The sequence below is a fragment of the Paroedura picta genome, chromosome 2, assembly GCF_049243985.1.
Source record: "Paroedura picta isolate Pp20150507F chromosome 2, Ppicta_v3.0, whole genome shotgun sequence".
NCBI lineage: Eukaryota > Metazoa > Chordata > Lepidosauria > Squamata > Gekkonidae > Paroedura > Paroedura picta.
Window position 1 is genome coordinate 42024783 of NC_135370.1, and position 22913 is coordinate 42047695.

At 44.6% G+C, this 22913-nt stretch overlaps 1 protein-coding gene across 3 annotated transcripts in view; it reads left to right on the forward strand.

The window, feature by feature from the left end:
- Positions 1 to 22913, forward strand: part of FAP (fibroblast activation protein alpha) — an 80955-nt gene that overhangs the window by 9642 nt on the left and 48400 nt on the right. For all 3 annotated transcript variants that reach the window (XM_077319902.1, XM_077319901.1, XM_077319900.1), the window contains exons 4-11: positions 294 to 388; positions 477 to 551; positions 6501 to 6553; positions 7349 to 7421; positions 9377 to 9497; positions 10551 to 10705; positions 14256 to 14359; positions 16253 to 16388. In XM_077319902.1, the coding sequence (XP_077176017.1) occupies positions 294 to 388; positions 477 to 551; positions 6501 to 6553; positions 7349 to 7421; positions 9377 to 9497; positions 10551 to 10705; positions 14256 to 14359; positions 16253 to 16388 (812 nt within the window). The remainder of the gene's footprint in view (positions 1 to 293; positions 389 to 476; positions 552 to 6500; positions 6554 to 7348; positions 7422 to 9376; positions 9498 to 10550; positions 10706 to 14255; positions 14360 to 16252; positions 16389 to 22913) is intronic.

Consider the following 22913-nt stretch of genomic DNA (forward strand, 5'->3'; position numbering starts at 1 on the left):
CATTTATCGGGTGATATGACCATATATGGTCATGTTGATCTACCCCACTCCCAAAATAGCCAATGATGGGCCTGGAGGGGGTGGGAAGGGGAGGGGCCCCAGGTGGGCATGTCCACAGCTCTGCTTCCCAACCATATTCTGCATGATCACGCCACTTCTGGGGTTTCTCAAAGCCTGAAGAATGTTCCAGGGGTTTCTCGATGATAAAAAAAGTTGAGAAAGGCTGCTTTAGGGAAGCTGCATTGTGGTTAAGTCTAGAGCATAACTAAAGTTGTGTTTTTCTCCTTTTTAAGGAAATGAGTATCTTCAACAGTCTGCAGAAGACGATGTAATTCTTCATAACGTTGAATACGGGCAGTCAGTCACTCTCATGACTAACAGCACCCTTGTATGTATGACAAGTAAATGGATGGCATGAGAATTAATTGAAGAGATCGACCATATGTAGGGTCCTAATTGACATCTTAACCTTTCAGAGCAAAGTGAAAGCCACAAACTTCGCCTTATCTGCCAACCAGAATTTTATGTTGTTGGAAAGCAACTACTCTAAGGTAAAGTATGTACATATTGTGTAGGTGAGAGAGGTGACTTCTGTAATTGGGAACCTATAAAGTATTCAGGGTGGGTGTGGGTTTGGGCATGTGAAAACACAAAGAATTATAGTGGGAAAGGAATACCCACCAAGGATTCTTACCTTGCCGTTGTTATTATCCAAGAAATCTATTATTTTGCCTGAAACTCAGCCCCTTCAGTACGGAGGTCTTGTGGCTGGGTAGAAGGTGGTAGGATAAGGAAGCACACCTCCCCTCCCTGGATGGTATGCAGCTTAGTGCTGTACCTACCACCAGGGATTTGGGGGTGATCTTTGACATGAGGGTACTCCAAGTGGCGTTCTACCATCTGCACCGGGCTAGTCTACTAGCAACCTACCTGTCACCAGAACACATGGCTACAGTGATCCATGCAGCAGTCACTTCCAGATTAGGCTTCTGTAACTCGCTCTATGCATTAGGTCCCTGTCCCTGACCTGGAAATTACCGTTGGTGCAGAATGCAGCTGCTAGGGTCCTCACTAGATCATCTTGAAGGGCCCATGTCCAGCCAGTGCTGAGGCAGCTGCATTGGTTGTCGGTCCTGTTCCAGATCAGGTTCAAGATTCTGGTACTTACCTTTGAGGCCAGGTCAGGGCCCTGCATATCGGCAGGACCACCTGTCTCCTTATGCCCCCCTGCAGGGCTCTTAACTCTGCAGGTTTGAATCTGCTGGTGGTTCCAGTCCACTGGAGGCATGCATGGCCTCGACCAGGGCCAGGGCCTTTTCGGTCCTGGCCCCAGCCTGGTGGAATGAGCTCCTGCAAAAGCTGAGGGCCATGACGGAGCTATCACAGTTCTGCAGGGCCTGCAAAACAGAGCTTTTCTGCCAGGCATTTGGTTGAGGCCAGGCTGTGGAAGACTCCTTCTCCTATGGCTCCTAATAGCCTTTATGGCCTTAAACGCCCTTTCCATCTTGGGCAACGTCCTGAGGCTGGTTGGCAGTGCATACTGGGACTGGTTGGGGAAATTGGGGAGGGGGATAGTGACTGGTCTAGGCTGCTGGGAGAATGTATTCTTGTTTTAGTGTCCTTTAGTAAGCTGCCACAAGCTAGCAAGGTCCGGGGTTGGCAGTCAATAAATTGAAATATTAATGAATGTATGTATATGTGTTTGATGTGTGTGTGGGGGGGGGGGTCTCAGAAACCACCATTGATCTTCTGTGCAGTTCACACATAGGGACTGTGCTTGCGCAGGCCTTCTTTGGAAAGGTTTTTGTCTCCAACAGGCTCTAGAGGGTACTGTGTGCTTGAAGCAGAGCTCTTGACCACGCCCCAATGAGCATATGCCCCCATGTGGCAGAATCCTCAACGCTCAGTTCCTCATTTGCTGGCCAGGGAATCGGTTGCTTGTAGTTTTGCTTAATTGAGAAACAGCTGGGTAAGAAGATCCAAGCTGGTGTGATGGCTCAAACAGCCCCATTTGAGAAGTGCACTAAACGCAAGGTGAAAACGCCTCAGACAGGTGAGCATGAGTTTTCTGTCTGGGTGAAGAACGCCGTGTCCCCATTTGTATGATCTGCCAGAGATTTTATCCAAAAGCCCGGGGAGCTCGTGCATTTAAGCTAAAGGCAGCATTGCCTTGTTTGGTGTAGTGGTTAGGAGTGCGGACTTCTAATCTGGCATGCCGGGTTCGATTCTGCACTCCCCCACATGCAACCAGCTGGGTGACCTTGGGCTCGCCACGGCACTGATAAAACTGTTCTGACCGAGCAGTGATATCAGGGCTCTCTCAGCCTCACCCACCCCACAGGGTGTCTGTTGTGGGGAGAGGAAAGGGAAGGCGACTGTAAGCCGCTTTGAGCCTCCTTCGGGTAGGGAAAAGCGGCATATAAGAACCAACTCTTCTTCTTCTTCTTCTTCTTCTTCTTCTTCTGCGGGAGAAATCTTTGCAGGCTTTAGAGCCCCCTTCGAAGGCAGCTGTAGATAAAGCTGCTGTAACTGCACGAGTCAGTTCAACCTGTCTGACTCTGCCCTTATGCGCAATGTCTTTGCTGATTTAATCAGATTTGAGATCTCAGGCTAAGAGGGTCTCCTCCGAGCCACCCGCCAAGAAGGAAAGATTGAAAGAGAAGGCCAAGCGCCTGTCCCTCCATCAGATCTGAGCGAAACCTTGAATCTGACACAGCAATTTGCTGAGAAATTGTCCAGACCAGCATCGATTCAGAGGTCCCTGGCTGTATAGTTGTGTGAAGGGGAGATCAAATCTGAGATCCAACCACACCAACATGATTGTGCTTTGGAATTGATGTGACACTTTCCACCTATGAAGTGGCCATCACACTTCGCAAGACACTCAGGGTATGTGGATCCATGAGAAGATCCTGGATTCGGGCAGCATTGAGAATTTGACTGCTATTCTCAGGCTAGCTCTCCGTATTCAATTCCACCAACTTTCCGCCCAGTTCCAGCACATGGAATGAGCCTATGGATTTGGATGTGTTAGATCTGAGCCCCAATCAATGAACACTCCTCTGCCTCACCTATGGAGGACTTAAGAATGTTTGGAGAATAAATGATAAGAATGGCAAATTCTTTAGAAACTGAAGTGACCACCGTGAAACATAAAACAAAGGATAATGTTTTAAGCCTCCATTATTCAGATTCCCCCAGAAATCATTACTCTTCCAGTCCTAGAAGGCCTGGAAGGATTAAGCCAAGAACTCTGGCCACATCCAGCCCTTATCCAGCCTATTTCTAGAAGGGCTGAACACTTCAACAAGGTGAAAAAGAACCTATTTAATTATTTATCCACCCACCTCCCTGTAATAGAGGATCTGCAACCCAAAGGGAAGCAAGGCAGGCATGCAACATCCACTGATAAAGAGTGAAGGAAACAGGACAGTTTGAGCAGGAAGCTATATTCTTCTGCTTCATTGGGATGTAAGATACTGAACTACCAAACAATAATGACTGGATACCAGTTGTTTCTTTTGGAACATATGGTCCCATTCATTGAATTGTTGCCAGAGGATAAGACACAGTTAGCAAAAGTGTTCTAATCATAAGCTGCAAAATTGTCCAAACAACAGATTCATGCCAGCAAACACTCTGCAGACTCAGCTCTCCGTGCCATGGCCAGCTTGGTTGTTTTGAGACGTCACTCTTGGCTTCGCTCTATAGATTGCCATTCAAGAATAAGTGCAAGGTAGAAGATTTACCTTTTGAAGGTTCCATGCTGTTTTCCTCCAAGACGAATGAGACTTTATTGTCTATAGAGAAAAACAAACGAACGGCTCAATCTGGTTCAGAAAGGAGCAATGTTCTGAAGGTTTCTGTTCTCATATGTTTACAGCTGACAAAAAAGATGGGGATGTTAGACCCATCCTAGATTTAAGGCTAAATGTTTATCTACAAGTTTCCCATTTTAAAATAGTTGATGTTTCTGCAGTTTTGAAGTTATCAAAACCCAATTGCATGGAAAAATGCTTAGTTTCACATCTCAAATCATTTTGCAGACAGAAAGTTACTGCAGTTCAGGGTGTGGTGACCATGTTTGCGGTACAGTGTTCTCCCCTTTGGTCTGTCCATAGCCCCAAGGGTATTTTCAAAATGCATTGCCCCAGTGATCGCTCATCTAAGGTTGAAAGTATGTAACATCTTTCCTTTCCTTGATGATTGGCTATTAGCTGATACAGACCATATAGTGGAACATTGTAAACTGGTACTACAGACACATAAGGATCTGGGGTTACTGGTGAATTGGGGAATATCCTGATTGAAAACTTCCTAGGTGATTCAGTTCATTGGAGAAAGTCTGGATTCATTACAGGCTAAATGCTTGTTACCTTTAGAAAGAACTGAAAAAATTAAGGTTTTGGTGGTAGTGAAGTTTTCCCTTACCTGTTTCTCAGATACTGTTCAAAATGGAAGCATCCTCTTGCAGATGGACAACATGGCCACAATGTTCTATGTCAACAAGCAAGGGAGCATAGAGTCCAGACTAAAGTATCTGGAAGTTATGGCTATCTGGAATATTACAGTAGAATTAGGAGCAGTTATTAATGCTATTCATATTCTGGGATCTTCAAACACTCAAACAGACACACAGCTATGCAATTCAGATTTTGTGTGTTGGGGAGCACCAGAAGTGGATGTCTTTGCAACAGAGCACAATGCCAAAGCAGCACAGTATTGTTCCTGGTAGGGCAGGGGGAAAGAGTCATTGGGAAATTACTTCCAAATCAAGTGGGAAAGAGCCATGTTCTATGCCTTCCTGCTATTCCCCTGATACTCAGAGTTCTGGAAAAGGTCAGGAGGGAAACCTCAGAGATTATTTTCATTGCCCCCTTTTGGCCAAGACAGGTCTGGATCCACATGTTGGTGGAGATTTCCAGTGTCCAATTCCTGATATTCCCCAATCAGCCGGACTTATTACTCCTAGATGGATTGTTTCGCCACAACATCCAACATCTCAATAGAGGGAAACATGCATCTCCTCAGACCCTGTCATGGTGGATCATCACCACCATAAGGAAGTGTTATGAGACAGCTAGGAGGGAATGTCCCATGGGAGTTAGGGTGTATTCCGCCAGGGCTAAGGCATCATCCACAGCATTCCATTATGGGGTCCTACTCTTAGAGATCTGTCACATTGTCTTCAGCAGACATGTTTGTGTGTCACCATGCCTTGGACATCCAGGCCAGAAGAGAAGCACATCTGGGGAAAGTTGTTCTACAGTCTGTATGCAAACGAACAGAGCATGTCCCCTCTTTCTGGTGAGTGGTTTGCTGGAATCTCCATGTGTGAACTGCACAGAAGATCAATGATGAAAACATGATTGCTCACCTTTAACTGTTGTTCAAGTATCTTCTGTGCAGGAACACATACCCTCCCTCCAGCCCCACTACATGCTCTGAGCTTCAAAAGCACTAGAGTTACTGAGGATTGAGGGTGTTGCCATGCAGGAGCCATGCTCTGTGGTGCAGGGCCAAGAGCTCTGCTTCAGGCGCTCAGCATCCGCTAGAAGCTTTTAGCTACAAACATCTTTCTGAGGCAGGCCTACTCAATTGCAGTCCCTATGTATTCCTCCACAGAAGATATTTGATGAACAACAATTATAGGTGAGCAACGATGTTTTCCTTTTGTCCTCACAGTGGTCTTGGCATGAAGTCCTTTGTATAAAAGTACCAGGCACATTCCCCTCTGCTGTTGGGCAAATTCCCCAACAGTAAGAGGCAAACAGATTTCTCAGAGCACTTCTGCATTCTCATTTTCTCATCATACTTCTTTTGATACAGTCCAAAATCCCATTTGCCTTTTTAGCTACTTAGTCATACTGCTGACTCATGCTGAGTGTATGAACTACTAAGACCTCTAGATCCTTTTTGCACATCCTACTGCCAAGACAGATCTCCCCCATCCTATAATGCATTTGATTTTTCCTACATAAATGCAGACGTTTACATTTTTTACTATTGAAGTTCCTTTTAGCCCAGTTTTCCAGCCTGTCAATCTCATCCTGTATCCTGATTCTGTCTTCCGCTGTGTTTGTAACCCCTCCCAGTTTAGTATCATCTGCAGATTTAATAAGTAACCCCCTCTATTCCTTAATCCAAATCATTTAAGAGATTACCCTAATCTCTTAGTTGATCTAGTTTCCTAACTATTTCTAGGAAGTTATAGTGCTAGTGAGGAAATTCTTGGGTCAGTTGGGAGTCTGTATATTGAGCAACTTTCTGGCTTTACATAGGGAGCTACCAGCACCATTAAGAAATATTTCCAGAAGCTTCCATATGTGAGAATGAGTCCTAAGACTTAACATTTTAGAAATCATGCAGCTTTCCTAAGGATATGGATGTTGCTTGCTCGATGTGAAGAAGGTAGGGTGTTAGAAGAAAGTCTGCGAAGAAGCAATGTGTTTCAGACACAATGATCACTCCTTTCTCTCTGATTTGAATCTTTTTTCCAGCGTTGGAGGTACTCTTATACAGCATCCTATCACATTTATGACCTTATCCACGGGTAAGGAAGATCCCTTTTCTTTTGTATTGAAACCCAGTTACATTTGTGTAGGGCAGGCTTCCTCAACCAGGGTTTTGGGAAACTCTGGGGCTTCTTGATAGCCCTGGAAGAGTTTCCTGAATGGATGGAAGATAATTAATTTCTTAATTTTTTAAAAAATTTGTTAAGCATTTATCTGGTGACATGATGTTGACACCCCCCCCCCCCCATGGCCAATGATGAGCCTGGAGGGAGTGGGAAGGGGAAGGGCCCCAAGTGGGCATGTACACTGCTATGCTTTCTAAACATGCTCTGCACCATCACACCACTTCTGGGGTTTCTGGAAGCCTGAAGAATGTTTCAGGGGTTTCTCAATGATAAAAAAGTCGAGAAAGGCTGGTGTAGAGTCAGGGTTAAGTCTTTTGTTTACACTCCTTGCAAACAGCATATTTTCCTTTTAGAAAAACTGAGGTAACTTATCAAACAGTCACATTGTCCGTAACCATGTTATCCATCTATTTTTGTTCAAGAATCCTTTGGGGGTGTAATGAGCAATATCCTATGGGGATGACATCGAGGAAATTTTACATTTAGAACACAGGGATTTAAAAAAATAAAAGCAAGATGAACATTAAGGCAGACATACAAGCTTCAGGGGGTTATCAATTGATACATGGGAGTACAGTAAGCCCTGAGTACATGCAATGTGACTGAGAGACACTTCACCGCATTTTAGGCTTTAAAGCAGTAAATTCAGTGAGTTTTGTTCGCTATTAAAAGTACTAATTCATGCTAAGCTGTTTTGTTCTTCTGTAGGGTCTTTGCCAAAGAATATGAGCTTCCGCACGACATTCAGTATATATCGTGGTCACCCACTGGACAAAAATTGGTCAGTAAACGAATGAAATGTGAGAATCATGTTCCTTTTTGATGCAGTGGATGAGAGTTTGTTTGCTTTTGATGTTTGCCTGGGCATCATTTGCACAGATGTTTTCTGTTCATCACCTGGGTTTAAGAAAATATTGAACATTACAGATAACACTTCACTGGTGCATGGAGCTGTGCCGCATTAGAACTTGGTATGCAGATAAAGCACATGCTTTCGCAGAGTCCATTAGGCCCTAGGACATAATGTTTGGGCTTGTTCAGAATTTGGCAGCCCCAGGTACGGAATCTGACAGATCCAAGACAGCAGAGCCCCTGAAAACTGCAGATTCGTGTCCCAAGACAGATTTAGAAACATTGGGCTAGTAAAGTAATTAATGAACAAAAGAGGGGCTGCTTTCCAAAAATAAAGGATTGTGGTTGAACCGAAGTGATTTAAGCGTCAAGCTTCTGCTGAGACCAGGGAGGGGAGGGAAGTACAGAACCGATGATGGCTGTACATTAAAAATCAGTCTCCCGAAAAGGGCACTTTGCCACTCAGATCTCTGTTATTGGGATGAGCCGTTGGCCAAGGGGTACTCAAAGTTATTCTTAACAAAGAATATATCAAGTTTAATATTTTGAAGGACACTTTATATGCCACTGAGGAAGACAACTGAAAACGAGTTTACTTTGGCTGGAACCTCATTTTGGCATTTATGATTATTGAATATATTGTTGCAATAAAACAATATAAGAGGATTTTCGGGAGGGTGGTTTTTATTGTACGACCATCATTGGTTCTGTTTTTCCCTTCTGTATCAATTTTGGACCGGTTGGAATTCTTTTTGGAGAACAGGGAGGGGGGCAGTGTTACTGACCCAGTGTTTCTTTGCATCCCTGCCCCTGCCCCATGAGGGTGTGCTGCTCGTCTATTTTCTGTTTGGCTAGATCAAAGATCTGTATATGCTGTAGGGATAGGGCCAGCTCTGGGTTGGGTAATATCTGAAGACTTTGGGGGTGGAGCCAGGAGTGGGCAGGGTTTGGGACAGGGAGGGACCTCTGTGGAGTGTAATGCTATGGATCCCACCCTCCAAAGCAGCCATTTTCTCCAGGGGAACTGATCTCTTTGGTCTGGAGGTAATCTGTAATTCCAGGGGATCCCCAGGTCACACCTGGGAACTGGCATTCCTGCATATTGTTTCCCTTACACAGGGGGAGGGGGATTCTGATTTCCCCTCTCTGCTGCAGCCCCAAACTGCAGAGCCGAACTCTCTCTTAGAACCTGGAGAGTGATTTGTTTTATTGATCTTCTTGATTTATTTTAATACAAAATATGAATAGAAACTATGAATAGAAATCATTCAGTTAGTATTTTAGAACTATCAAACAGAGGGAATCCCATCTAATTACTTGTAATCAATGAACAAATACCATAACTAGGGATGCCAGCCCGCAGGTGGGACCTGGAGATCCCCTGAAATTACAGCTGTTCTTCAGACAACAAACTCCAGTTCCCCTGAAAAAAATGTTTGCTTTGTATAGTGGACTCTATATTATTATGTCCTGTAGAGGTCCTTGTATAGGATATCAGTTTTATCACTGACACGGTTTCCGCACTGGGAATTTTGCTCTCCCAGCAACCACGGGGGGGCACAAATCCGGGGCAGATGAGGTGCCCCAGGCCAAATGCTCCATCATGTAGGAGCTGGAAGAGGCGGGGTAACTTGCCCCAGCTCAAACTCCAGCTTGCAGCCCAGCACAAAGCCTCCAGTGCTGAAACTGTCTGAGAGAATTTTTGAGGAGTAATTTATGATCCCCCCCCCCCATGATAGAGTGAAAAGCACTGCTGCTCACAAACAAGGCTCTTTGGATGAAATCCTGTATTTGATATAAAATAGAAGTCACTACATATGTGCAACAGCTTTGACTACATAATGCCAATTGTGACTTTATATATATATATATTTTTCCACACAGGCATATGTATATCAGAATAATATATATTTGAAGCAAGATCCTAGAGAACCTTCTATTCAAATAACTACTAATGGAAAAACGAATGAGATATTTAATGGCATTCCGGACTGGGTTTATGAAGGTAGCAGTGTTTTAAGATTAATATTATTACTATGTAAAGGGATTGGGGGGGTAAAAGTGGGGGATGGTGCCAGATTTCACCCCATAATATTTATTCATTTTTATTTCTCATAAACCACCTTAATTTCTTAACATCATTTATTTGAGCTTTTTGTCTCTCTCCAATGCCTGTTCCCTCTGAACATTATTTAAATTGACAGAGAGGCTGATTCTGTGAAGGTTCAAGGGGGTGGCAGGTTACAGTGGATGAGTGATAGTGTCCTGCATAGTGCAGGGGGCTGGACTAGATGACCCATGTGGTCTCTTCCAACTCTGTGATTCTATGATTAAAAATGCATATTTCCCTGGTGCTGACGACCCAGTTGATGGACTACCAAATCTAAGACATGGGGCATATATTATACTACACTGGCTCTTTGTGACTTTGCACTAAGTACAAAGAAGTTGTGCCCTGTTTCTCTCCCATCGTCTCAATGTTACTAAAAGGTGCTTGAGAACGTCTGTGGAACAGAAACCAAACCCTGCATACTGTCTCACCTATATGCTTGTTACTGGGGCAGAACTACGTTTTTGACTAGTATGTTGGTTTCAGAGGGCCCCAGTATATCCAGAACATACTCTCTACTAAGGAACAAAGCCACCATACAAAAGGAGAGGAGAATATCTGAAGACTTAGTGTAGTGGTTAGGAGTGTGGACTTCTAATCTGGCGAGCTGGGTTCGATTCTGCGCTCCCCCACATGCAGCCAGCTGGGTGACCTTGGGCTCCCCACGGCACTGATAAAACTCTTCTGACCAAGCAGTGATATCAGGGCTCTCTCAGCCTCACCCACCCCACAGGGTGTCTGTTGTGGGGAGCGGAAAGGGAAGGTGACTGTAAGCCACTTTGAGCCTCCTTCGGGTAGAGAAAAGCGGCATATAAGAACCAACTCTTCTTCTTGCTTAGAGGAGAATATATTCTGCACATACTTGTGCCTTTACGAGATCATAGTAGATAACATAAAATCTTCTTTTGTAGTAAAAACATGGATGACTTCTGACTTGATTTCTCGTAGAGGAAATGCTTGCTGTAAAATATGCCCTCTGGTGGTCTCCAAATGGGAAGAACATCGCGTATATTCAGTTCAACGATACCAACATACCTGTCATTGAATATTCATATTACGGTGCGGATCAGTATCCTAGAAAAATAACTATTCCTTACCCAAAGGTATGTTCTTTAAAGTCATAAGACCATCATTCAGTTGAATAAGATTTTGTCACGAGGAATGTTTCTTTTTCTGTTTTCTACAGCTCAAGTCTTCCACAGAGTCACACTCTCCTATGCACACTGATCTCAATGAGACCATTTTATGCATTATTGTCTTGAGCTTGGTAGGCAGTAAAGAAGAAGAAGAAGAGTTGGTTCTTATAGGCTGCTTTTCTCTACCCAAGGGTAGCTTACAAAGTGGCTTACATTTGCCTTCCCTTTCCTCTCCCCACAACAGACACCCTGTGAGGCGGGTGAGGTTGAGAGAGCCCTGAGATTACTGCTCAGTCAGAACAGCTTTATCAGTGCTGTGGCGAGCCCAAGGTCACCCAGCTGGCTGCATGTGGGGGAGTGGGGAATCAAGCCCGTCTTGCCAGATTAGAAGTCTGTGCTCCTAACCACTACACCAAGCTGGCTCTCTGAACTACCTCTTTAAAAAGGGAAGAGCATGGTCTTTCCTAATATTTGCTTGTAAAGATGCCAGGATTTGAATCAGACTACTATGCATAGAAACAGTGTACCACTGAGTCATAGCCTTTCCATCTATTCCTAGTGCTAAATTAAAAATCAATTATTATTTTTACAATAATTAAATAATAAAGTCAACTCTTCCCCGACATCCATTTCCACCTCTCAAAATTTAGAAGGGCTACTGATTATTTATGTTGGGCGTTAGCAATGTTCTAACAATGAGGCCCAGCTTGGTGTAGCGGTTAGGAGCACCGCTGGCAAGCTGGGTTCGATTCCCTGCTCCTCCTCCACATGCAGCCAGCTGGGTGACCTTGGGCTCGCCACAACACTGATAAAACTGTTCTGACTCAGCAGTGATAGCAGGGCTCTCTCAGCCTCACCTCCCTCACAGGGTGTCTGTTGTGGGGAGAGGGAAGGGAAGGCGACTGTAAGCCACTTTGAGAATTCTTCTAATAGAGAAAAGAACCAACTCTTCTTCTACTCCTTCCTCCAAGGACCTCAAGGTTCTTCCTCTCCTCCATTTTTCTGGTTACAAAAAAAACCCACTAGGATCCACTCAGCCATGGAAGTTTGCTGTTGAATGTTGGGCTAGTCATATTCTCTCAACTTAATCCCCTTCACAGAGTGGTTGCTGTGAGAAAATGGAGGAGAAAATATTCCTTAATTGCTTGGAGTCCCATTTAGGAGAATACTGGTATATAAGTCAATAAATGCCATTGCATGCATTCAGCAACTTACAGGATTAGTTAGACTGGTAGAGAGTGATCCGGGATCACCCAGTGAAATTCATGGTGGCCTGGAATATGAACCTGGGTCTCCCTAGGTGTAGTCTAGCCACTACACCACACAGTTTCTCCAGTGAGATATCTCTCATTTACAGAAAAATATATGCAAAAAGGGAAGAACTGAATCCTGGCCTTAAAATTTTGAAAAGGAAAGTGATTGGAAGAACCAGTCATTGCAAAAACACAATAATTCCTTAATGTACATTATGGGATTAGCACCTATGATAAACCTGGTGAATTGATGTGAGTACATTGTGAACACTTTTATTGGCAAAAATACATGCATATAAATTCAGAATAAATAAACGGGTGGTCTTCATGGAGATGACTTGAACCAAAAACAGTGGTTTTAAGTCCTAGTTTTCCAGAACATTCTTCTAGATATCAGCAACATGAAGTTCTAGCGATAGATTTTTGATAGGTAGAGTCCAGGGGTGGGCAACCATTTTGATTGAAGCACTAAAAAATTTACACCGTCTACTTAGGAAGATGTTGGAATTCATGCAAACTGGAAGAAAGGGGGAGGGTTAGACTGAGCCAGATAAACATGGAAAATGCCAAGCATTAGGGCACTGTCAGCATATCAGAGGTTCATCTTGGACATGGTGGGTTGCTCCACAGGTCTGAGAATGGATGATGCGTATGAGCCATGCCTGTTGATATCTCCTGCACTACTGGCCCCAGCAGACTTCTGGTGGCCCGGTTGTGTGGGTGGATGCCAAGCCTTGATCCTAGATGCAAAATGGTCGGCTGCTTTCAGCATGTGTTCTAGGGCAGGGGTAGTCAACCTGTGGTCCTCCAGATGTTCATGGACTACAATTCCCATTGCCAAACGCTGGCAGGGGCTCATGGGAATTGTAGTCCATGAACATCTGGAGGACCACAGGTTGACTACCCCTGTTCTAGGGGCTTCCTTCCCTTGATATAATCATTTATAGAAGCAAAGTGCTTGCAGGGTTACAAAAGCACAGGGAATGTTCTTGCTTTGAGAGAGAAATAGCTTGTGACGTTGCCTGGAGAAATGGCCCTGTATTGTGCCAACAGGTGTCACAGAAATTAACTAAATAGCAGTGCAGTCACATGCATGCACATTTATTGGCATATCATGAGAGAGAAGATGCAATTAATACAACCATTATATGCAATTTGTGGAGGTCAAGAATGGACAAATATTAACTCTGCAATTTGATATCTCGCAGCTTTATGGCAGCTTATAGAAATACTAGGAATCAAGCCCATTTTAAAAGAGGATAAAATGGGCGCTAGGGCGGCCGGGAGAAGACGGCCCCCCCCCCGGCAGCTCTCCAGAGCCTTCTCCTGGCCGCTGGAATGGCCTGGCCGCGTCTTAGACGTGGCCAGGCTGCTCCAGCGGCCGGGAGAAGGCGGTGCAGCCCCCCCCCCACCGGCAGCTCTCAGGAGGAGAAGGCAGTACGGCCCCCACAGGACTTACTGCATCGGCTGCCAGTCAGTCGATGTGGTGATTCCGTGGCCGGGCAAAGCAGGCAACGCGCGGCTCCCCGTTGGCTGCTTGGAGCGGGATGGACACTCGGAGGGGCCAATCAGGAGCTGCTTTGCGGCTCCTGATTGGCCCCTCCGAGTTTTTATCCTGGACAGGGCCCGCCCTAACTCCTCCCACACAGGCCTTAGTCAATTATTAAGTCCGCGGCGCGGCGCTGGCGGGTTTACAGATTGCTACCTTCTCAATCTAGGCAGAATTCTGACTATTAATCAGAATAGCTAGCTTTTCTGGTGACATGAAAAGTGGAGCTAAAAATTTGGTCCCAACATCTACATAAAATGGGCAAAAGCAATACGTGTAAAACAGATCCATACACACACACTTGATCTTAGCCAAAAGGCCGAGAAGTGATAACAGATCCATACAATTTTGTCCACACGTGCAAATTCTGTTAATGTAAGAAATATTATGAAATCTCCCAGCCGGCAATGCTGAAGGTAAAACATTTAACTTTGCTAACATTAAAGGTCTTCTCAAATAGCAGTGCAATCCTAAGTAGAGTTTATGCTTCTCTAAACTCATTGACTTCCGAGGACTCTGAAGGGTGTGATTCTGTCCAAGATTGCACTGTGATTAAGTAAATTATGGTGCTTTAAAATTGTGAAGTCGTGCAAAAACGTGTCTATATCTAAATTGGCTACGGGGAAAAATGTCTTGAAAATGGGAATTGTTGTATTTTTGGATAACTAAATATTCCAAGGATCAGTTTCAATAACCTGATACATTTTCTTCAAAGGCTGGGGCTAAAAACCCTACAGTTAAGGTGTTTGTCGTAGACACCACGAACCCTGACGTTTTCGGTCCTAAGGAAGTACCTGCACCAGCAGTGATAGCGTCAAGGTAGCATGTTCTTATACTTACCTTTGTCACTGCTTTTTCTTTCTCTTGTTAATGGAAATATACTATAATTTCAGCTAAGATTTTTTCTTACGGGTCTTTTCTATGTGAGGGTTCTGGTCTATTTTATGTATAGGGAGTGGGAGGTTTCATGGTTGATTTTCTCCTGCTTCCAGAACACCAGGGTTTGGATCTGTCATGTTAATATACTTATTTATTATTATTTATTTATTATTATTTATTATTATTATTATTTATTTGATTTGTATGACCGCCGCTCTCGGAAACCGGCTCGCGGCGGTTCACAACATTTTTATACAAATACAATATATTAACCATTAAAATTCCCCATTAAACCCCCATTAAAACCCCATTAAAACAATGACTAAGTCACAATGATGGCGATTAAAACTATTCCCGTACAGGCCCACTGGATGAGCAGAAGGGAACGGAGGATAATTGGGCATAGGATGGAACACTCTGGGGAACCAGGTCAGTTTAGTACTGGCCTCCCCCCTCCAGGGAGAGGGGTCCGATCTTAGCCCCGGGCCATCACCCGGCCTTAGACAAACGCCTGGCGGAAGAGCTCCGTTTTGCAGGCTCTGCGGAACTCAGAGAGCTCCGACAGGGCCCGCAGCTCTTCAGGGAGCTCATTCCACCAGGTAGGGGCCAGGACCGAAAAGGCCCTGGCCCTTGTCGAGGCCAGGCGTGCCTCCCGGGGTCCTGGGATCATCAGCAGATTCTTACCCGCAGAGCGAAGTGCCCTGCGGGGGGCATAAGGAGATAGGCGGTCCCTCAAGTATGCAGGACCCAAGCCGCGTATAGTCTTAAAGGTTAGTACCAAAACCTTGAACCTGATCCGGAAACAAACTGGCAACCAGTGCAGCTGCTTCAGCAGAGGCTGAACATGGGACCTCCAAGATGATTTAGTGAGGACCCGTGCAGCTGCATTCTGTACCAGCTGTAACTTCCGGGTTAGAGACAAGGGTAGGCCCGCGTAGAGCGAGTTACAGAAGTCTAATCTAGAAGTAACCGTTGCGTGGATCACAGTGGCCAGGTGTTCCGGGGGCAGGTAGGGTGCTAGTAGCCGAGCTTGGCGTAGATGGAGAAACGCCGTCCGGGCTACCTTAGTGACCTGGGCTTCCATGGAAAGTGAGGCATCCAGAATCACTCCCAAATTCCTGGCTTGGGGCACAGATGACAATTGTACCCCGTCCAGGCAGGGAAGACGTGCTTCCTGTTCCTGCTCCCTTCGGCCTAGCCAAAGGACCTCCGTCTTAGAGGGGTTGAGTCTCAGGCGGCTCTTCCTGATCCATCCAGCCACTGCTTCCAAACAACTGGCGAATTTTTCTGGGGGGAGATCTGGCCGGCCATCCATCAAGAGATAGAGCTGGGTATCATCAGCGTACTGGTGACACCCAAGCCCATAACTCCGTACCAGCTGAGCCAGGGGACGCATATAGATGTTAAATAACGTGGGGGAGAGCACCGCTCCCTGTGGCACCCCACATGGGAGTGCAAAGGAGTCGGATATTGCACTTATATACCACTGTTCCCAGCTGGGCTCACAGCGGTTTACAAAGATAAAAGGATAAAATACAATAAAACCCCATAATTCCCCTTAATAAAAACTGTTTCTATCAATACCAATACCAATATCAAAAACAAGGCGGCTGGCGAACTGCTAACTATCGACTAATTGACTAATTGTTCCCCTCGTTCAGCCGGGGACAACATCCTGCTGTTCTCCTCCTGGGAGTGAGGCCTCAGATCTTACAGATCTTATGACAGATCCGACCCTGGGGTTCCGGAGGCAGTAGAAACTCAGCCACGACGCATACAATAGTATGTTGTTCTTATAGTAAAGTATTATTTCTTTGCATCTCTCCTTTCTAGCGACCATTATGTCACTTGGATTACGTGGGTGACAGATAACCGAATTGGCGTGCAGTGGCTGAAAAGAGTCCAGAACTTCTCGCTTTTGGCTATTTGTGACTACAATGATCGTTCCAGATCCTGGATGTGCCCAGAGGTACTCTTGTCCACAGGGCTTGCTTTTAAGTTGCTGCAGTAGCTACTGATGGACGTTTATAATTATTATATATCTAAAAAAATTCCTACAGGCAGCCATGTTGGTCCATTTAAAAATGTGCCACACTCAAGACTAGCATAATACTTCTTAATTGGTCCAGAGGGGTAGCCATGCCAGTCTCTTCCAACAAAATCAAATGGAAGTCTAGGAGCACTTTCAACATTAACAACTTTTATTCCCACGTACGAGTTCACGAAACAGAGGTCTGGCTAATGGAAGCCTATCCTGAGATACATTTTGTTAGTCTTCAAGATGCCACTGGGCTTCCACTTCGCTTTTGATTAGGACCACCCAATGGGCAAATAGTCACTGTGCTTCCCCAGAGTTTTTTATCAGATTGGGAGCTAAATAGAACAAACCATGGGACAGCATCCTTGCTCAAGTTATACCCAAGCGATTGGGATGGCAAGTCTTCCTCCCTTCTGGGGCAGCTGCATTGGTTCTCAGTTGAATTCCAGATCCGGTTCAGAGTCTTGGTATTAACTTTCAAGGCCTTACACAGTCTGGGCCCTGGGTATCTCAGGGACTACCTGTCTGAACACATTCTCCAGAGAGTTCTTCGGTCAGCCAATACCAACTGGCTGAGGATATCAACCAACTGAGGAGCCAATACCAACTGGCCGGCTCTAAAGGAATATGCCTGGCCTCTACCAGAGCCAGGGCCTTTTTGGCCATGGTCCCTGCCTGGTAGAATGAGCTCCCTAGAAGAAGAAGAAGAAGAGTTGGTTCTTATATGCCGCTTTTCCCTACCCGAAGGAGGCTCAAAGTGGCTTACATTCGCCTTCCCATTCCTCTCCCCACAACAGACACCCTGTGGGGTGGGTGAGGCTGAGAGAGCCCTGATATCACTGCTTGGTCAAAACAGTTTTATCAGTGCCATGGTGAGCCCAGGGTCACCCAGCTGGCTGCATGTGGGGGAGCGCAGAATCGAACCTGGCATGCCAGATTAGAAGTCTGCACTCCTAACCACTACACCAAACTGGCCCTAGAGAGATCCGGGCCCTGATGAAGTGTACAAAGTTCCACAGGGCTTCTGCCAGGCTTATGGTTGAGGCCAATCAGGAAACACAGAAACAACTGACCGGATCTCCCTTCCCTCCCCCCTATTCTGTCCCCCCTACTCCCACCACCTCCTTCCTGGTAACATCACACTGGCCAGAAATTATCTGATATGGCTGCTGACAACAGTATTTTATTTATAATTTAAAATGTTGTGCTGCTTTTATTGTGAAATATTTAATGGCTAATGTTAATTGAAATGGAATTGTTCGAACTCGTTTTATTGTTCGCTGCCCCAAGACAAGTCCAAAAGGGGCGGTAGATAAATCAAGCTATAAATATAGAAGCCCAAACTCATTCCTTGCCTAATTCCTTCTATTTTGTATAAGGAATTTAGCCTATGTAATTCCCTTCTCCACAGTTTCCCCCCAGTAACAGTGCTCAGTGGTAAGTTAGATCAGTAGTCAACCTGTGGTCCTCCAGAGGTTCATGGACTACAATTCCCATGAGCCCCTGCCAGAGTTTGCTCATGGGAATTGTAGTCCATGGACATCTGGAGGACCACAGGTTGACTACCCCTGAGTTAGACCACGGGAGTACTAGTCTAAGGTTACCCTGTGAGTTTCATGGTGAGTAGGGATTTGAACCTGGATCTCTGCAGGCCTAATCGGATATACTGGCCCAGTTCAGCACACCAGTGTTTGCTGGCAGGGGCTCATGGGAATTGTAGTCCATGGACATCTGGAGGACCACAGGTTGACTACCCCTGCATTAAAAGACTTTAAAACAAGTTCTGAGAACTGAGACCGGCCCAGGGTCACTGAACTGGCTGCATGTGGAGGAGGAGTGAGGAATCAAACCCGGTTCTCCAGATTTGAGGCCACTGCCCTTACGTACTACACCATGCTGGCTCTCAAATATTTTCATGCAATTTTAGGTTAAAACCAACAAACAGAAGATATAGATCCAGAATTACTGTACTGGCTGCTTTCCCTTAATTTTGTCCCTCCCTTTGTCAAAGCATAAGTCATTTCTTTGAGGGACTTTCCTGCCAGAGCTGGGAAAATGTGTGGACCAAACAGTTTTGGTTCCCTACTGTGAGTCCATTTATTTTAGCCTACTCACGCCTCTTTCCCTCAAAGTCCGTCTTTTCACTTTATTGTCATCACCCTACCCTTAGGCAGAAACCTGGGCATACACATTGCAATGCAGAGCTAATGCTGTTATAAAAGGCCAGTGCATTCAAGATGTTCTCTGTGAAGTGGTTTGCTGGACCTGAAGCCGCAGTGGTCAGCATCCTGGTGACCTCCCGTCCAAAACGACACTTCTCAGCATGTAGTTGCCAAAACCCTCTCTTGTGGTGTATTTACAAAGTGCTTTTATCCTATAAATCTGTGCACCAGTGGTTTGTTACCAGAGGTGCAAACAGATGGAAGAACTCCATTAAGCCTTGTTTGCTCAAAGATCTCTCCAGGGAAATAAGCCCATCTCTTTCGATTAAAACGATTAAACCGGAAGTTATAATGCATACGAGATGGTGACTACTCCATATACTCTGCGTTGATAAAAACAGCGTTGTCAAATATAGCCAGGGAATGTGATTTTGCAAGCCCAGCAGTGTGTGTACTGAGTGCCTGCTTAAAAGCTGCTTAGGAAAATACCCCAATGAATCGGTAAAGCTGTCCTTCGGAGTGAAAACTGAAATGCGAATAAGAATTTGCATGATCAGGCAGAGTTGGGACTTTTGGACTTGACTTGGTCCTGAGCCCCTCCAGAGAAATAGAGCTACAGAAGTACCTTTGTGGATGAGGCACTTTGAGGTTCAAAAGGGAGTAATCTTTACTAGGCACGATTATTTACAAACATACCTCATATCTGCTTCAGAATACAAAACTTAAAGAGTAGTTACAGAAGCAGCACATTTCAAGCCTCTATGGCTAGGCTGCAGGCGGACTACATCCCATGCATCAGCAGATGGAGAAGGTGAAGAGCTTAAATGGTGGCCAGCTGCTTGTTGCTTCAGCAAAGGCACATACTGATCTGCTCTTCCTGAAGAAAGAGGAAGTAGGCAAGAGCCCAGCTTAATTAAATAGATCTCCCAGGCATGTGCTGAGATTTTTCCACTGCAATCCCAAAGGGACCATTACATGTCACTAGTGAGCACACAGGGACAGCTCAGCTTAAACAGCTTAACAGCAACCCTTCAAGGCTGACTTCACAAAAATGACTTGCTTGTTGCAATTTCAACAGTGTCCCTCGTCCCACGAAAAACTTTGCCCTGCTTTTCAAATATGAACAGTACTGTAGAAGTCAATTAAGAACACTTGATTAATTATGTCATAGACGTATTACTTGAGTTAAGCTGCATCTATGTTTAATTTTATATGAGCCCAGCACATTAGTTGAATGGTAGGTGCTTTACAGGGAAATACATTAGAGGAACTAGCAATGGTTTAATGTATTTGCACCATTTCCCCTGGGCCTGCATCTGTATCAATAGATCAAATTCACAACAGGGCAAAATATGTGGATAGCTAAATCTGGAGACTGGAGCCATAAACAGAAAAGACAGATCTTTCTATAAACCTGAAAAACTTGCCAAGTTTGCAGAGAAATCTGATTTTAAAAAATTACATTAGGGAGTTAACCCCCCCCTCCAAAATAATAGAAGCAGTTTTAAGAAACAGAAACCCTCAGCAAACAGTGAGAGCCAGTGTAATGTAGTGGTTAAGGGAAAGTAGAACTAGTGTGAGAGGGGGAAATGCCATATAAAGCTACAAAAAAGGTTTCTCTAAACTGTTACTGCCAGGAGACAACTTGAGGGGCTTCCTGCTCTTCTTTCCATCATATAGACTGTTTATGCACTGGGAACTTCACTGCTCCACCTCCTGTGCAGGAGCACAGATCGGGGGCGGATGAGGTGCACCGGGCCAAATGCTCCCCCATGTGGGTACAGGAAGAGGTGGGGCAGCCTGCCACGACTAAAACTCCAGCCTGCAGCCCAGCATAAAAACTCCCGTGCGTAAACGGTCATACACAGGCTAGTAAAAGATGGAGCCCCTGGGAGGAAAGTAATTATTTTGCTGAAACTGAACATTGTGGATGTTTAAAATTGGGGAAGAAATCTGTCTTCAGAGAGCAAATTTACTGAGAATATTTCAGGAGGGTCCTAACAGTAACAAAACATTAAATCCACACAATGTTTAAATGGCTCTGGCAAAAAAAAAATTCAAACAAGTTATATCTAAATCCTTTGTGCAAAATGTTGGCCATAGCCTACTAATCGTTTGTTTTCATGGAATGCTGAAAGGCTGGACCAAAAACTGATTTTAAATGTTGGCAGTACACAAAGAAATGTGTCGTAAGTCAGTGTCTAGCTGTCCTAATCAAAGTTATACCCTTCTAAAGTGCCTAGAAATTAAAGGGCTTGGAAGGGCCTCAGTCTGTTTAGGATTGCACTGTAAAACATTTTATAATATCAGGGTGATTTTACTGGAGCATTTGGAAATATCGTGGAATGTGTTCTGTGCAGCTGCAGAAGCTGCAGGAAATAAGCCCCAAAGTTCTGCCTTTCTTAAGTAATTGAGCATGACGACCCAAGGAAGTTTCAGAGCGGTCAGGCCGTACCGGAAGCCACCCGGGTGTAATCGGCAATATAAATCATCACCTAAAGCAAGCTCCAAAACAAACCAAATATTCCCCATGGCAATTCTGAAATTGTTGGTTATGCATGATGCTGATTGGCTGTTTCTTCCACGAGTCATCCTCCAAAATTGTCCCAGGATGTCAGAATAGTTGGTTGTTTTCTTTTTTAACCAGCGAGTGGATGAATGAATAGATGGACATATGAAAGAATGAGAGGTACTTGCCCTGAGGGAAGGGCGGCATAGAAATAAAATACATAAATAAATTTGGTAACTAAGGGAGAAAGCGAGGGGTCTGTAAGAAGCAAGGGGCAAGAAGAATGATTTTGCCAGCCTTCTGTGGTTGGTCTGCAGGTCTACTCAGTTGCTAAGTTAGAATGAAAATGGGTGCTGTGACTCTTTTGTGCATATGAGTTAACGTCCAAAGGAATTCAGCAGTGCTATCGTGAACGAAAATCACCTTTATTGATTCATCTGCCAAAGCTTTTATTTATTAATTTAACTAAGAGTGTAAGCTTTCGACTTTGAATGGGGCAGTTCTGCTTTGGGCTGTGCAACGGGGGCATGGGGGGGGGGGTTAACCCTTCCCAAGAGAAAATAAAATAAACAAAAGGCTACTACTTGAATCAATGAAAACCTATTAACAGTGGTACTAGATAGAAAAATAATAGAAAAAAGTTAAAAAATTCTAGAAAAAAGCGAGAAAGAAGTCATTATGGAGTTTCACAAAGGTTCTGGAATGTATTGTAACCCCCCCCCCCCTTTTAAAATTCTGTGCAAAGACCTGCTGCACTGTGATTGTTCCCATTCTTTTGTAGCAGTTTTGAGATCAAAGACAGCTCTGGATTGGGGAATACCTGGAGACTTTGGGGGTGGAGTCAGGAGTGGGTGGATTTGGGATGGGGAGGAACCTCAGTGGAGTGTAATGCTCTGGAGTCCACCCTCCCAAGCAGCCATTTTCTCCAGGGGAACTGATCTCTGTCGCCTGGAAATGAGCTGTAATTCCAGGGAATCGCCAGGTCTGGCCTGTGACCCTAATCAAAGATCAAGGAGCCCATAAGAGATTAAACTTTAATTCTTTTTTCTTTTAAAATCAGAGTTTCATCGTATGAAGTTTACTTGATTATGAGACAGTTTTTTCAGGGAAAGGAAAGTATTTGAGGAATTTATTTGTTTTAACTTTATAATGTTTTAATCATGACTTGAAAACCGCCCTAAACCAAATAGAAAGATGAGGTATAGATATTTTAAATAAAATTATCCTATAATCTGTAAATTTTTGTGTAATAAAAAGTTTTGAAAATAGGAAACAGAAGTTAGAAAAAAAATCTTAGTACCTTTTATTTCGAATATTTTGATTTGCTGAAAATGTGAGCTCCATTCAAATAAGAAAAAAATTCAATTGAATGTTCAGGAATGTCTCATAGACCGTTTATGCACTGGAGGTTTCATGCTGGGCTGCAGGCTAGAGTTTTAGTCATGGCAGGTTGCCCCACCTTTTCCTTCACCCACATGGGGGAGCATTTGGCCTGGTGCACCTCATCCACCCCGGTTCTGTGCTCCTGACAGGGGGGTGGGGCAGTGAAGGTCCCAGTGCATAAACGGTCATAAAGGCACAGAAGATACTGTAAAAGAATCTCAGGGAATTTTGTAGCTGTTTTAAGATATTGCTTCAAGCTGTAGTGATTTAGTCCATGTTACAGCTTAAGAAGAGCCAAAACTGTGATTTACAAATGATTCAAATCCAGTTGGACCTTGGAGTCCCACGAGGATGTAAGCTTTTGAGCATCCTTTCTCAACTTTTCTCAACTTTGAGAAATCC